Raw genomic sequence first — 17,890 nt, 5'->3', positions numbered from 1 at the left:
TCTGGGGGCGTAGCCACTCGTTATATAGGATAACAGAATGTCAGTTATTGGAATAAAAATACCTCCAATTACTTGTAACCACTTTATCTTATTCAATGGTTAAAAGACTTTTGGCCCTTTCATTAAACTTTGATTGGTTGGTTGCAAACTGTGGCAGTGGTAACTATGTTGATCATCATTGGAGGATGTTTATCAAATATTAAAACATGTAAAAATATATCTATAATACAAAGTATATATGTAAAAAGTAAGAAAAACATGTTCACATACCACAATAGATATAAAATATGTGGATATATTGACAGGGGAAAAATTGTCGTCAATTTAGTTTGCTAATATTGACCTCATCTATTGGTCAGTTTGTTCAACTAGTAGTGGAGGGGATGGGATAAAGGAGGTATTATTATCTTAACCAGCTGCGAGTATCACTTTATTAGGGTACATGAAAATCTGGTGCAACATCCATGTAATAATATATCTTACCTTTCAATGTAAAAACAGAATCTGGTTTTGACAGGGAAAGGATTCTATTCAACTCAGATGGTGTTAACATTGGGCTCACTGGCACAATCACTGTTCCAATTCCTAAAAAAAAACAAGGATTACAACATCCATAAAAGCGAAGCTCTGAAACGGTTGGACACACAAACATTAACCCTTAACAGTCGGGCCCCTTGCCGCACCTTAATCGGTCGGGTGCCTTGAACGCCCCCCCCTATTATCTCAGTTCCCATTAAAGCTAGAGAGCTAAAATTTTTTGTGCAAGTCTCCTGTTTGATAATAAATTTCCGACCTTTTATAAGTCAAAGTCAATTTTCGCTTCCTTCACCCTTTTATTTAACAACCTTTGTTTTTAGGTCCTTTTTTACTTAATAATTTCAAACAGCTGTAATTTTCTTATTTTTTAAGCTAGAAGAACAATTTTTTTTACAGAAAATGTTTTTCTTTATGTAAATCTTATATTAGAAATATCAAAACGTAAATTTCAGCGTCCGCAGCTGTACTTTGCAGCTGCCAGCCGCCGCAGTCGGCGTTTGGTGGGAAAACGGCTGCGGATCTTTATAAAATTTTAGTATGTTATGTAGACAAGTAAGAAAAGCTTTAGTTTAAAATTTGAAGTCTCTAAGTCAAAAATTGCGGCCGCATGAGCCTTTTAAAGATTTCTGGAGACCTGGAGGATCAGGACCTGCAGGATTATACCTTGAACCTGAAATTGACTTGAACACCTGTATTTATATGAGGATATACTACTAGAGGACATTTTAGTATTTTGGTAAAATAAAATGCTTTGTTTTAGTCAAAATAATATTTTTGCTCTTTACCTGGATGACCCTGCCAGGTTTGCTGGCATCCTGTGCCCGCCAGGATGGAGATATTCAAAAAATTTCAACTCTTAGTTATGTGTCATACCCATACTTAAAAGTCACGCAGTTTGGGCTCTTTATCTTTCACACACAGAAAATGAGATAGAAAAAACTGGAGGGGAGGGGGGGGGGGGCGTTCAACGCCCCCCCCTCCCCCAGACCGTTAAGGGTTAAGACTTGAGTAGAGTGTCAGAACTGAATAATAAGAATATAAATGTTATAATAGTCGAAGCAAAATTGTAAGTAAATTTGTTGAAAAACTGCTTGGTACAGGATAATGTTATGGACATATTTATATTTTTTGGACTTGATTATAGAGTTGCTTCGCTTATAATAGGATAATTTTATCACATAGAAATTTGTTGCTAAAAAAGTTAAAAAGCAATATGTTTTAATGGATGTACGGGCATGGTTTTCGTAAAAATCACTCCACAGTTTTAGCCCTAAACGATTTTAATGACCAAGTTGCTTCCGGTTTCAGCAAGAAACGACCACCAGACAGAACAGTTTTGCTGCAAATTGATTTAAGCAAAGCTTTCGACATGGTGTCTCATGATAAACTCTCGAAAGACCTCGGACAATCTTCCCTTTCAGATCCTCTGAAACGTTGGTTTAACTGTTATCTGAAAGGAATACAATCACGTGTCAACTTCAGAAACACTACATCCAAATGTAGAAATATTAGAGCTGGAGTTCCCCAAGGAGCTGTAACATCACCAATCCTGTTCAAATTAGGGTTGGGCCGGATATTTTTTTGGCCGGATACCGGATATCCGGCTGATTTCAAATGCCGGATATCCGATATCCAGCCGGATAACCGACCAACGCCGGATAACCGGCAAATATCCGGTTATCCGGCCAAATTACCGGATAACCGGCCATATTACTGCATATTAAAGTTTCAAAAAAGGATATAGTCCCTTTCGTGGCAACGCACCTTAAGGGCCAATTTGTCGTATTTTTAAAATTGCTTTTAATAGGTTATTTTAGGTTAGGTTAGGTTATATATTGGTTAGGTGATTGCCCCGCAGGGTTAGGCAATTGGCCCCGCAAGGTTAAAGCTCAAAATAGGAGGAAAGCTACTAAGAAAATACGAATAATCGCTCCTTAAGGGGCGATGCCACGAAAGGGACTATACCTGCAAAAAAAATCTTCATAAACTGGTGTTTTATTATTTAAAATTAAAGTCAAAACTTAACAATTAAGTAACTATTATATGATCTTTCTTCTTAGCAATTAATCTAATGAACTATTACTACCCTCAATCTGTAGTATCAACCCCTAACGGTTGAAGGATGGGCGGGGAGGTGGCGTTAAATGCCTGCCCCCCCCCCCTCTGTTTTTTTCTATCCCATTTTCTGTGTATAGAGGTAGAGGGCTATAACTTAGTGACTTTTGAAATATGGGTATGACACATAACTGAGAGTTGAAATTTTTTTAATACCTCCTTCCTGGCGGGCACAGGATGCCAGCAAACCTGGTAAGGTCATTCAGGTAAAAAGTAAAAATATTTTTTTTTACTTAAACAAAGCATTTTATGTTATCTAATACTAAAATATCCTATAGTCGTACATCCTTATATGAAATGTATATCAAGTCGATTTCATGTTCAAGGTATAATCCTGCAAGTCCTGAACCTCCAGGTCTCCAGAAATCTTTAAACGGTTCCTGTGACCGCAAATTTTTACTTGAAGATTTCAAATTTTAAACTTTTTTACATATCTTCATGACATATTACAATTTCATAAAATCCGTTGCTGTTTACCTGCCAACCGTTAGTTTGCGACTGGCAGCTGCCAAGTACTGCTGCCACCGCCAAAATTTATGTTTTGAGATTTGTAATATAAAATTTACATAAAGATAAACATATTCAGAAAAAATTGTTCTTCTAGCTTCAATAATAAGAAAATTACAGCCATTTAAGATTTTAAAAAATATAAAAGATTATATTGCCGGATATCCGGTCAGATAGTTTCAATATCCGGTACCCGGCCGGATATTGAAAATGGCCGGATATCCGGCCACACCGGATATCCGGCTCAACCCTAGTTCAAATATTACCTGAGGAATCTCCCAAACCCACCCAAGAATGTCAAAGTGGTCCAGTATGCAGACGACATCTCTATTTATTCTACTGGTTTGGACATAAATGCTCTTACTGAAGCCATCAATAAGTTTGTCCCTAAGGTCATTGAGTTTCTCAATGAAAGAGAGCTGATAGTGTCACCAGAAAAGTCAACAGTAACTCTGTTCACTCCAGATACCAAGGAATACAAGATCCACCCAAAAGTTCTGATTAACAACATCCAGGTCAAACTTGAACATGAACCTAAACTTCTTGGTGTCACATATGACACTATGTTAACCTTCTCCAAGCACATAAGAATCGTCACAAGCACAGCTGATACCAAAATCAATATGCTGAAGTCTCTCTGTGGCACCGACTGGGGCCAAGATAAAGAGACAATGACAATGACTTACAAAGCCTTTGCCAGAAGTGCAGTATGCCTGCCCTATTTGGAGCCCCATCATCTCTGACTCCAACTGGGAAAAATTACAGGTATCTCAAAATAAGGCTCTCAAAGTTTCCACTGGCACACTGAAAATTACCCCTTATCAACACATACATCAAGAAACCAAAGTGTTACCTATTAGGGAGCACTGCATGATGAAAACAAAGCAATATCTGCTTACCTGTCATCTCCCAGAACACCCAGGCAACAAACACGTTGTTAAGCCTTTACCTGCCAGAAAACACCTGAAACCAACCATTCAAAACTTTAGAAATAGCATACAACAACATCTTCCAATCAATGCTGAAAACAGAAAAGCCAAACTGAAAGCTATTCACACATCTGAAGTTAAAAACACTCTAGAGAATCTTCCCCCAAATGACGTTTTGGGTTGCAAACCCCCTGAAATTAACAAAGAAGAACTTTCTCTTCCCAGACATGTTAGGACCCAGCTCTCGCAACTTAGATCTGGTTTTAGTCGCAAACTAAACTCCTACCTGACAAGACTTGACAATACAGTTGAAGATAAGTGCCCCAACTGTGTAGCTACGTTCCTCACGACACTGCACACCTTTTTAACTGCCCCGACGACCCCACATCCCTGACAGTTGTATCCCTATGGACAAAGCCTAAACAGGCTGCTGAATTTCTGAAGCTCGACGAAGGATCTACCTGATAAATTTCAATATAAGATGCAAAATACATGTTGTTGGCAGATACAAGTGACAAATCTGTGGAGGCTAATCAATTAATCAATCAATGGATGTACGGACTTTTTGGTAACGTTTATAGTGTTGCTTCGATTTCTAACTTGTACCTAACCTCTATAGGAATCATCATGCAAAGTGTGAAATCGATAGGACAATTCTAACATGCTAAATTAACAAAAAGAGCTATCCGTTACGGACTTACGGACGGATGGACAGACGGACCATAAATATTTATTTATTGTAATGTTAAAAATAAACAAACTCCTAAAACCAAATATTTATTCCAATTTCCAAAAAAATAATTTAGTAGTTATTTTATTATTTTCATTTTTAACAATATTGCTATTTACCAAATTACCTTAGCAACCTAATCATATTTGAATGTTTGTATTTAGTTTTATTCAGATACAATTTTAATGTTTTTCTATGAATAATTTAATATTGTCAATCAGAGGCATGTAGAAGGGGGATTATCTTACCCCCATACTAATTCAGGGGTTTGGATACAGCCATCTAGGTGTCCATTCCCCTACAACCCTCTACACCCCTCTGTTGACTAGGGTGAGAGAGGTTAGGTGGAATTGCATCAACCCCCTCTTGTTGTCTGTATTTCAACCACTAATCATTTTGCTTAAGGGAGCATAATTGTAACCTAAGCAAAGAGAATAGAACCAAACTCTGGAATATTTAGGAGTATAATTGTTACCTTAGCATAGTGAATAGGACCAAACTCTGGAATATTTGGGAGTATAATAATTACCTAATCATAGAGAATAGGACCAAACTCTGGAATATTTGGGAGTATAATTTTTACCTAAAGAAGCATAGAGAATTGAACCAAATTCTAGAATATTTGAGAGTATAATTGTTACCCAATCACAGAGAATAGAACCAAACTCTGGAATATTTAGGAGTATAATTGTTACCTTAGCATAGTGAATAGGACCAAACTCTGGAATATTTGGGAGTATAATTATTACCTAATTATAGAGAATAGGACCAAACTCTGGAATATTTGGGAGTATAATTTTTACCTAAAGAAGCATAGAGAATTGAACCAAATTCTGGAATATTTGAGAGTATAATTGTTACCCAATCACAGAGAATAGAACCAAACTCTGGAATATTTAGGAGTATAATTGTTACCTTAGCATAGTGAATAGGACCAAACTCTGGAATATTTGGGAGTATAATTATTACCTAATCATAGAGAATAGGACCAAACTCTGGAATATTTGGGAGTATAATTGTTACTTAAGCAAAGAGAATAGGACCAAACTCTGGAATATTTGGGAGTATAATTGTTACTTAAGCAAAGAGAATAGGACCAAACTCTGGAATATTTGGAAGTATAATTTTTACCTAGCATAGAGATAGGATAAAAATCTAGAATATTTGGGAGCATAATTGTAACCTAAGCAAAGAGAACAGAACCAAACTCTGGAATATTTAGGAGTATAATTGATACCTAAGCAAAGAGAACAGAACCAAACTTTGAAATATTTGGGAGTATAATTGTTACCTAAGCAAGCATAGAGAATTGGACCAAATTCTGGAATATTTGGAAGCATAATTGCTGCTTTACTGCCAACTTTATGTCCAGAATCTAGCAACCCACCTCCAATTTTCCTAAAAATATATTTAATTTAGATTTTACTATTTTATTTCTTTTGCAGTTTGTCATATATTACATTTTGATCATAAACAAATATTTAGGATTCTTATTGTAGATAAGTTCTTGATTAGGTTAATCAAAATATTGATCCTGTTGGGTTGATCACCCTAGTCTTTATCCACGTATTTACCCCTACCTAGGTCAAATGAGAAAAGGTATATTTTCCCATTTTTTAGGCCATACTGTAGAAACTGACAGAGAGGGAGGTGACAATGGACTGTTAATTATACTGGTACCCAAATTTTTACAAAAAAAAAAGTTTTAAATAGATAATGTATTAGGGAGTCCTACTTTGGATACTTTTATTAAATCATGATTGGTTGGTTCAAACTATCAGTGTCTAAACTATCAGTGTTAAAACTTTCCCTCCAATAATTTCAATTTACAGAAAGGATAATTTTTTATGATAATTTGGGATATAATACCAATATATTGGCTAGTGTCCTACACCTTAATCTACCTGAGAAAGTGTGCACAAATTTTGGTGAGGTTAAATGAGAGGTGAAAGGGATTAATTTGAAACAATTAGACAATAAACTAGAACTGGGAAATTCTAATATAATAGTAAATGGATGTTTGTATGTTTATCTGTTTGTCTATTTGTCTATCTGTCTGTTCTATTGTTCTTCTGCCTGTCTATCCTTTTGTTTCTCTGTCTGTCGGTGTGTCTGTCGAGCTATGTCTTGTCTGTGTGTACCAAAGTATCTCACTAACTGCTAACAGCTGTCTATCCATCTGTCAATGTAAGGTAAAAAATATTATTAAAAAAATATTCAACAAACTATCTATCTATTAATCTATCAAACTATCTGTCTATAAATATATCTAACTTTCTGTCTATCTATATGTCTTTCTATCAAACTATCTGTCTATAAATCTATCAAACTATGTGTCAATCTAACTATATGTCTATCTATCTATCTATCTATCTGTCTGTCAATCAATCTATCTGTCTGTCTGTCTATCAATATATATGTCTGTCTATCTATCTTTCTGTCTGTCTATCAATATATCTATCTTTCTGTCTATCTATCTTTCTATCTGTCTGTCAATCAATCTATCTGTCTGTCTGTCTATCAATATATATGTCTGTCTATCTATCTTTCTGTCTGTCTATCAATATATCTATCTTTCTGTCTATCTATCTTTCTATCTGTCTGTCAATCAATCTATCTGTCTGTCTGTCTATCAATATATATGTCTGTCTATCTATCTTTCTGTCTGTCTATCAATTTATCTATCTTTCTGTCTGTCTATCTTTCTATCTGTCTATCTGTAAGGTGAAAGGTATTAATATGGAACAATTATCCAACAAACTATCTATCTATTTTTCTATCTGTTTGACAATCTAACCCTTTGTTAATCTATCTTTCTATTTATCTATTATTTATCTCTCTATCTATTTATCTATTAGTCTATGGAAGGTGAAAGGTATTAATGTGAAACAATTATCCAACAAGCAACCTTGGCACTAGACATCAGAAAGTCAGGGATAAGAAAATGGAAGATACTTTTATCTTCCTTGGCAGTAGCTTTCAGGGATTCTGGGATATGAAAATGGGGTAATATCATTTGAGTAAAACACTAGAGGGAGAAAGGGTTAAATAACTGTATCTCCCCATCTCAATCGTCTTATGCAATCTTTTTATTAAGTCATTGAAAATAAACCAATGGTATCGCTTATATTAACACAGCCAAGTAGCAGAAAATAATTTAGAAGCAGACGAAAGAGGTCTTTGAAAAATTAGGAGAGGTAGTTGTCTGTATATACATCTATACTATAGATCTGTTGTAATATCCTCTTAGAAATTTTTTTTCTTCCAATTTTTAAAATTTGTATACACGCTCGGCCCCCTTGCCTGCCTAGCCGCAGCGCTCGGCCCTCTTGCCTGCCTAGCCGCAGCGCTCGGCTCCCTAGCCTAAAACCTAACCTAAATTAGTTGTTATGTCTGGGTGGTATAAAAATTTTCAAAATTAGAAAAAAGAGAAGAACGCCGAAAATGGGAGATACATTAATCTTTCCCCTAATTTGTAATAGGAAGAAAAAACTTATTTATTTCTTAAGGAATGAGACAACGGACAAAAAATTAATGAACATTCTCTATTGTGTTAAACACAATAATTCCTTCTTTTTATTCAAATTATTTTAGATATTTGGACACTTCTAGTTTGAAACCAACCATTCAACATTAAATAAAAGTACCCAAAGATTTGAAGCCAACTATCAAAATGACGTGGTTATAAAACTTTGGGTGCCAGTGTAATTTAATTCCCTTTCTCCCTGGATGAAATATGTTTACTAGTACTCAAGTATCTACCTAATTTTCTATCTACTTATGTATCTTAATTTCTTTCTGTCTCTCTAAATGTCTATCTATCTTTTGATATATTTGTCTACCTATCTGCCTATGTATCTGTCTACATCTGTCTAACTATCCGTCTACGTATCTTTCTATCTATCTGTATATTTATCTGTCTATCTATCTATCTATTTAACTATATGTCTACTTATCTGTCTATATATCTGTTTATATATTTGTCTACCTATCTGCCTATGTATCTGTCTATATATCTATCTATCTGTCTAACTATCCGTCTACCTATCATTTTATCTATCTTTTTTTCTATCTGTCTATTTATCTATCTTTTTTCTATCTGTCTATTTATCTAACTATATATCTTTCTATCTATCTGTCTATCTAACTGTCTATCTAACTGTCTAACTAATTGTCTACCTATCTGTCAATATATCCGTCTATATTCTATCTGTCTATCCGTCTGTCTATCTATGTAATTTTTCTATCTACCTATGTATCTTATTGTCTTTCTATCTATCTATCTTTACCTAATTTGCTGTGCAATATCTGTATAAGTGAAACTCTTCCCCGTGTATCCACATACTATAGCTGAAATAATTACAACAGTATGGCTTCAAAACCGATCATTATCCGCTGGATTAGAACCGGTTCTCAGACATACTGAAAATAATGTATAGCATCGTATAGACAATTTTCCACGAAAAATAAAATAAAATTAAAACAATTTTTATCATCACGGGCCTTCAACCTATCGTTGATAACAAAATTACTTTAATCTTCTAATTTTACATTCATATATCCACTGACAGCTGTCTATAATACGATGCGATGAATAACTACTGACAGTTTTATAAACAAGAATGACAACATCCATAAAAGCAAAACTCTGAAATTAAATGGAAGAACAAATAAACATGAACACTTGTATAGTGTCTAAACTTAATAAACATATATCAATTTACAGGTAAAAACCAAATTGTATATAAATTTGCTGCAAAATTGCGTAAATACAGAATTCTTTTTCACGACATACTTACATTTTAGAACCTGAAAAGCCCTTTAAATTATAAGTTATTTGTGATAAAGATTTAATGAGTTGTGCCTGTTTTGTGCCAAGGCATTCCCCGACATTTACCTGGTAGATCGCTTCTAATGGCGGCTCTTTTCAGAAAGAAATCACAAAGGTTCTCATCTGGGATTTCTAACTAAAATTAAATATTCATCAGGGATCTAAAGGAATAGGACATACATTTCCAAGGTTGCTTAACCAGATTATCCCTTTTGTACATAAAAATTAGTTTTGAACTAACAAATCCTTATAATAAAGTAACAGGATGTTTGTGTGTTTGTCTGTACCGAAGGATCTCGCTAACCGCTGAACCGATCGAGTTCTCCTTAACAGGGTAGATTCTCATATGTCCTGGGAAGGTTTATAACTATTTTGGGGGAGGGTACCACCACCCTCCCTAGAGAAATTAAATTTTTTTAAAATTTCTCAATTTTAGAAAGAGAGTTCAACGAAAAACAAACATCAAACGTAAATTTTTTTACTTTTTCTTTTAAAATCTAAAATAAGAAATTGAATTATTAAATTCGACTCTCTCCTCCTCAAGTGCCCCTAGAGGCCTCTAGGGGCGTAGCCGCTAGTAAACAATTAAAGCACCTAAAGTTTATTGGTCATCGAAAAAGATATTGTTGTCATAAAACTTGGGGTAACATTAATTTTTACAGTTTAATGTCAAATTTAAAAAAATAGACCGAGAACAATTGATATGAAAAGCACCAACGGTTAGCTAGCTAGATCTTAATGAATATATAAACAACCTTAATACTTTATATAATACTAAATGCTGTTACTCTAGCATCAAGGAGATGGCTGGTAAAGTCAGAAAACTAGCTTAAAACCACTCCAAGATATTTGTAAAGCTTTTCTGAAAACTACAGCCGATTCGAACCAAATATTTCTGATATCTTAAGCTTCAGACAAAAAAAAACTACTTTGCAAAATAGTGTATATTTAAGTATCAACATCTTAATTTTTAGAAATAGATTTATGGATTTATATAAAATAAAAAAGAAATCAATAGATATTTAATGCATAGATAAAAAGAAAAATAATCCTAACATTAGAACAGATAGATATAAGACATAAAGATAGATAATTAGATTGCTATGATAGATAGATAAAAACACAGATATAAAAATAAAACTTACGTCAGAATAGATAGATTTAACAACACCCGGTTGACTGCTTTGTTGAAGTCCACGATTCACAAACTAAAAACAAGGATGACAACATTCATAAAAGCGAAGCTCTAAAACCAAAAGGAAGGACAAACGAACAATAACTCTTGTATAGTGTAGGAACTTAATAAGCAGAATATTAATTTGTAAGTCTAGACAAAACTGTACATTAATTTGTTGCAAAATTGCTTAATTACAGGATATTGCTAAAGGACATACTTTCAATTTTAGGATTTTATTGTAGAGATACCTCGCTCGTATTATTGTACCTTGCTGTTCTAAGAATCATTCTTCCAAAAATCACATAAATAGGATAATCATATCATACAAAAAGTTATTGTCATAAAAGTTAAAAATCAGTTAAAAGTTTTTGTACAGACTTTCTGGCAACAATAAAAGAGACCGACCATAATTATACAAAAGCTTCGCTTTAAAATAAATATGTTACACCGTTATTTACAGTTAGGGAAATTCATTGGCCTCAAACAGGTGGAATTATTCTGTACAGTTAGGACTTTTAGACAAATGTCATGCAATCAAAGGGTTTGTTGTCTGCAATAGTTAAATGTTAGAACAATTTATTTATTAACCAAAAATTTTCTTATTCCTGTTTCTCATAAAAATGCATTTTCTATTATTTATTTTATAAGTAAACTATACTTCTATATATCAAATTTTCCTTTTTGTAGCGCGAAGCTACTCCATAATTTACTTATGGAGTCTATTGGGAAAATGTGTTTTTTTGGTTGCTATTTTGGTCAAAATTTCTTTTATCATAGAGCATACATCTTATTGGAGCCGTCAGCTTGTCGGTCAGGCTACAAGACAAATATTTTATTTTTAACTATAAAAATTTCGAGACTTTTTATTATTTATCAAATATTCTTTTTTTTATGATCAGTGAACATCTGCTTTGTAACCCAATTTGTTCAAATGCCCATACATGATATTTTTGGGTTTCGCTCCTTTTTGATGTTGCCATCCTTGTTAATATATAATGTAATACAAGAAAAGAATATCTAAAGCGAAGCTTTTCAACAATTATTGTCCTTTTAATGTTAGAGTTTGTGAGGGAATTTAGGCAGAGGTCAATTGGAGATAAAATATTCTTTCCAGTATGGCTTCGAAACCGATTAATATCCACTGGATTAGAACATATTTCAGCCATACTGAAATATCATGTATGGCATCCTAATAGTCAATTTTTACGTAAAATGAAAAAAAATCATAGAATTAAAAAGTTTTTTTAGCCCGGGGGGTTGGGACTAACAAAATTGTTGTATATTTTTTAAAAATTTTTTCACAATATCCGCTGAAAGCTTTATATAATACGATGCGATATTTAACTATTTTTGTTTGGGATAAATAAGTTGTGATAAATTGGGAAGAAAAAACGAATTTACAAATCATATGGTTTGCTATAATAATGGATTTTTTATCCTTGTTTTTGTAGATCAGGATATTTTTAATTTAAAAATTCTGCAAATACGAAGTGCAGTAACAAAAATATAACCATTTTCAAATAAAAATAGATATGATTGAAGACATACCGTGTAAAAAATTGATTAGGAAAATCGGCCATCTACTTCAAATCAAATCAAATCAAATCAAAATATTTATTTCAGTCAACATATTAAAACACAATTATATGATACGAATATTTACATAGGTATATTGTTTATATAGTTTTATTTTATTTTATTTATTTTAATACACAAGAAATATCAAATATGTTGCCTAGTGGCAGGACCTAACGCAAAACACAATGTGTAAATTTTTTAGTATAAAGTGGATTATTAAACAATAACACTGTGATCATGCGGTAAAAAGAGATCAAGCCCTATTAAGAATATAATACAATAAAATAAAAATGAGATGAAAGTTAAATATCATAAGGGAAAAAATTTGTATTTCTTTTAAAAAAAACATAAAAAGTAAATGGAGCATGTAGTTCAAAAAAAAAAAGAAAGAAAGAAAAAAAGAAAGGAAATGTACGGCGTTGTAGTATGTTTAAAACCTGGCAATTTTTGCATTCTATTATTTTTTGATCACAGAATAATAAAATTATAGAATAATGGCAGCATTCCAACCAACAATAGTTCAAATTGCTTAGAACAGCAGCCGAGTAATATACCAAAATAAATCAAGTTACCGATAGACAGCCGATATTTAGTAGTGGTAGAGACTGCGTATAAAGAGATACTATGCAAAAAGTTTATGTATTCTATAATTTATGGAATCTCATAGATTTATATCGTCGACAATATGGTATTGATAAAAAATGGTCATGGCCAATAAAATATCAACATGCTATTTTTGAAATAATCATTTAAACAGTTTTTACGTACTTTGTGGCATTAAAGGACGCCTGCAAGAAATACCACGCTTTAACTACTGAAAGAGTGCCACAAGTAGACCCAATACCCCTAATTTAAAGTCTTCAGCTTCAATAACAAAAAAGTTCTAGGCATTTCAAAATAGCATTTCATGTACAATGAAAATTTTGAAAGATTTACAATGCTCATAAAGAAAAAACAATATTAAATTACGTTGCCTAGACATAAAATTATAACCTTATCTTTGTCAGAAATTTAGATTGTCGGTAACTGATTACATATTTACAATAAAAACACCACATTTCATAGTCAAAATCTATAAAAAAAATTCGATTTAAATTGTATTTGTGAACGAAAATCATAGCGGAAACAAAGGGGAAAACTAAAATAAGCTCAGCTGTGATTGGTTGCTTAGCTGATTCAGCCTTCTGATTGGCTACAGTACACTCGGTACAACGCAAGTTAAACTTAATTTTTTTTAATGATTTTGACTATAAAAATGGGTATTTTTATTGTAAAAATATTATTAGTTACTGGCAACCGAAATTTGTGGCAAAGATAAGCTTATAATTTTGTTTCTAGGCCACGTAGTTTAACTTCAAAATTTCTAACATAAGCATTGATATTCTTTCAAAATTTTCATTGTACATAAAATGTCATTTTAAAATGCCTAGAACTTTTTTGTTATAGAAGCTGAAGGCTTCAAATTTGGGGTATTGGGTCTACTTGTGGCAGTCTTTCAGCAGTTAAAGAGTGGTATTTCTTGCTGGCTTCCTTTAATGAGGTGATGGCTGACAAAATGTCGAAATATCGAGAGTAGTAGTTATTTCTCGCATCGTATTATAAACAGCTTTCCGCTTATATAAAATGTACAATTATAAAAATAAAACCAGTTTTTTAGCCCCAAAATGCTGAAGACACGGGCTAAACTACTGGTTTTAATCTTTGATTGAACATATTTATATTCGTAGAAAGCTGTATATAATACGATGCTAGACATAGTTTTTTCGTATGGATGAGAACCGGTTCCTATCCACCGGATTCGAATGAATACGAGAAAAATATTTATGTTAACATTATAACTATACAATTTTTGCTTGTTTCTACTATAAACCATTAGACATAATATATCTAGATGGTCCATCTGACCCCATAATTTGTCATATTTACATAGGAATTCTAGAAGACAAATACATTTATGTATGTTTGCTTACCGATTCTTTCTAATAATAACAGCAACGAATTTTTTAGGATATAATTTCTCGAAAGCTATCTCAATCCTAAGAAATTCAACTATTCATATATGACTTTTAATACATGTCTTAACATATGCTTCAAATTACACGAATGTAGAACTGTTTACTTTATATAATGTAACCTAGCAAAGCTTAAGGCGACTATTTTTAGCTAACTCATTATGCAAATGTAATGAAAAACTAACCGCCCTTTCTCCTTTAAGTCTATCTAACAAATAATATGACCAGGTTGTTCCTTCACTTTTTTCCTATTGGCTGATTTAGAGAGTATGTATCTAGTTTATATTTATTTACAAAAAATTGTCAAGTTTCTGTTTTGCACCAATTCTCAGGAAAAGATCTTTTTTTCCTTCTGCTAATAAATTTTTAGAATGTATGATTCCAGGAAATCATTAATGTAATAAACAAGGATGACAACATCCATAATTAGCGAAGCATAAAATCAACAAATGGACAAATGGACAAAGTTAGTTATAAAGCAGATATTGAGTTGTCATATATGTAAAAAGTTGGGAGCATGAGTTAGAGAAGGATGGAAATAATAAATTATTTAATTTATTATATATGCTCATTGCGAGGGAATCTTCACCTAAAATTTCAGATGTAAATCTTAAATAGTAACCAAAAAATCACATTTCCGCAAAGCTTTACGGATTGTTTGACTAAAGGACTAGTTGACATATTTCTAATATGATAACTGAGAAAAATATCGATAATGTAAAACTTAGAAAAACATACTTTTATTTTAAGGTTTTTATTATAGAGATGCTTCGCTTTGATATTGAATCTTTTTGACCTAGAAATCATAATTTTAACAAGGATGACAACATCCATAAAAGCGAAGCATTGAAATGGTAGGACAAACGGACATTAACACTTGTATAGTCATAATATAAATTTATAAGAGTCAAAGCAAAATTGTAAGTAAATTTGTTGTAAAACTGCTTGATACAGGATAATTTTTATGGACATACTTACATTTTTAGGGCTTGATTATAGAGTTGCTTCGCTTATTACATTATACTTTGTTGTCCCACGAATCAATATACCAAAAATCAGATCAATCCGATGATTTGATCACATAAAAATTTGTTGTTAAAAAAGTAAAAATATCAACATGTTTAAAATGAACGTACGGACATTTTGGTAATGATTATAGAGTTGCTACGCTTTCTAAATCGTACCTAACTACTAAAGGAATCACCATGCAAAATTTGAAATCGATAGGACAATTCTAACATGTCTAAATTAACGAAAAAAGCTATCCGTGACGGATGGACGTACGGACGGACCGACCCTAATTATAGAAAAGCTTCGCTTTTAAAAATCTTACCTTTTGTAAAGGTCTTTGGCCTCTCAACAAACATTTTATTAACATTGTTTAACTTTTTCAATTAGTCTAAAAACATGGTTAAAACATTAAACCACATTTTTCCAGTGATTGCTTAAAACTTTGGGTACTTTTTAAAAATTTGAAATCGTTGGGTCAAACCTGATCCACCCCATTCGCCCCTCCAACTATATGAACGAACTGACCAATAAGTGCTGTCTATATTAGCAACTTAAGTGGAGATGGATGATGGCTTGCACGTAGTTCCACCTGCCCGAGGGTCAATGAGTTCCAGAGCCATGCTGAGAAGGTCCTACCATGTCAGACGGGTTTGTGACGAGGCTCCAGTCTAACAGTCATCCCTGAAACTCCACAGTAATGGAGGTTGGCGCAGGGCTAATAACTCTGCCCGTAGAAAAACTTTATTACAGAAATACAACAAGGTACCCCTCATACCCTTGTAACAGAGGAAAGTATGGGAAATTCTACTGATCCAATGACTGAGGCTGTTGGCAACAACAATATGACGTCTGGCTGGCAAACTGCTAGCAGACCAGGTAGACCGAGGCTCCTCAACTCTAGTAGATCAACCAAAATTTGCACATGGAACGTACAAACAATGTACCAGGCAGGAAGAGTAGAAAACATTATTAGAGAAATGACGAAGTACAAGATTGATGTTCTAGGCATCACTGAATCACGATGGACTGGAAGTGGTGACTTCAAACATCTCTCAGGCATGAGAATACTATATTCTGGCCAACAAGATGAGGCACTAGGTCACCACCAGGGAGTAGCACTTATCCTAACAGCCGATGCCTCCAAGGCTCTGATAAGTTGGCTACCACATGGCCCAAGAATAATGGAAGCTTATTTTAAAACCTCTAACAAGAGGATAAATTTGCGGCTAATATTAGTCTATGCCCCAACTGAGGATAAAGATGATGATGTCAAGAACAACTTCTATGACCAACTTGACAAAGTTTACAGGGATGGTCAAAAAGAGAAGGACATTACCATGCTCATCGGTGATCTCAATGCCAAAGTTGGTGATAACAATGAAAACATGGAGGAAGTAATGGGTAGACATGGACTTGGTTCCATGAATGATAATGGAGACAGACTTGTAAGTTTTTGTACAGAGCATAAGTTGGTGATAGGTCACAGTTGGTTTTTTATTAAATGAATAAGTTAGGGTACAATGTTTGGCACTTTCGATATAAGTAAATGATAATAACAAAGCCACAGAATACGATAATACCTTCAGAAAAATCTATGAAAATAGTTTTCATACTAAATTTTGTTTTTTTATATTTTTTCTAAAATGTAATGACAGAAGATGCAAAATGTCGTCTTAGTTTTTTGAAAGGAGTAATCTTCTCTGAAATCTAAATTATCAAAATATTTTTTTTGGTAAATGATTATACGATATATGTCAAACATTTTATCAGAAAGAAATATTTAAAATTGTGAAGTAGAAACCTGAATAATTTTTCTTGTGGAAATAGTTTTCTGCAAATGTTGATAAACATATGTCTGCTAGCATTAAGATGTTTGTACTGCCAATACACGTTGGGTTTTATTTAAAGAATTTCTTTAAAATGTTTTTTTTTTACATTGTATACCAATAACGCAATATTTGCTATCAGAAAACCCCCGACTAAGACTCGCCTACAACCCGATCTTTTAGGATTGCTTTGTAATTTACATTTTTGAAAGTCTTTCAACAGTATACACAGCAAATTCTCTCTTTTTTAACTAACTTTCTGAATAATATACCTAAAGCATTTGAATTGACAAAGGCTATGCTAATATTTTTACCATTCAAGTTTATTTAATATTCTAATAAATAGCGCAACCCTCCAAGTTTATGACTACTTTTCATGAACATATGATCTAAAGAATAAGCTCTGATGCAATGTCATATAAGGATATTATAATATTCATTAAAAAAATTGTTATTTTTGCATATATGTTACATTTTACAGTGTTTTGTGGCTCAAAAGAAAGACAATTAAAAATTATTTCATATTATATAGTTTAAATTACATAAGATAACCTAGAAATAGTAAAAAATTCCCTTTCTTTTTTTGTCGCAAAAGAGAATTCAACAAAGATTTTCATTAAAAAACACCTTAGTGTAA

At 32.9% G+C, this 17,890-nt stretch overlaps 1 protein-coding gene across 1 annotated transcript in view; it reads right to left on the bottom strand.

The window, feature by feature from the left end:
- Positions 1–15,886, bottom strand: part of LOC145332411 (putative 4-coumarate--CoA ligase 3) — a 38,322-nt gene extending 22,436 nt beyond the window's left edge. Inside the window, exons 1-6 of the mRNA XM_080177409.1 lie at positions 15,750–15,886; positions 10,795–10,857; positions 9,716–9,785; positions 9,108–9,168; positions 6,110–6,216; positions 484–585 (exon numbers count right to left, since the gene is read on the bottom strand). Coding sequence (XP_080033535.1) covers positions 484–585; positions 6,110–6,216; positions 9,108–9,168; positions 9,716–9,785; positions 10,795–10,857; positions 15,750–15,794 — 448 coding nt within the window. The 5' untranslated portion in view covers positions 15,795–15,886. The remainder of the gene's footprint in view (positions 1–483; positions 586–6,109; positions 6,217–9,107; positions 9,169–9,715; positions 9,786–10,794; positions 10,858–15,749) is intronic.
- Between the last annotated feature and the right edge of the window lie 2,004 nt (positions 15,887–17,890).

Source organism: Acartia tonsa, chromosome 11, assembly GCF_053477335.1.
Source record: "Acartia tonsa isolate MP-2025a chromosome 11, ASM5347733v1, whole genome shotgun sequence".
Lineage (NCBI taxonomy): Eukaryota > Metazoa > Arthropoda > Copepoda > Calanoida > Acartiidae > Acartia > Acartia tonsa.
Note: the sequence above shows the minus strand (reverse complement) of the source record. Positions and strands in the feature narration are given on the sequence as shown.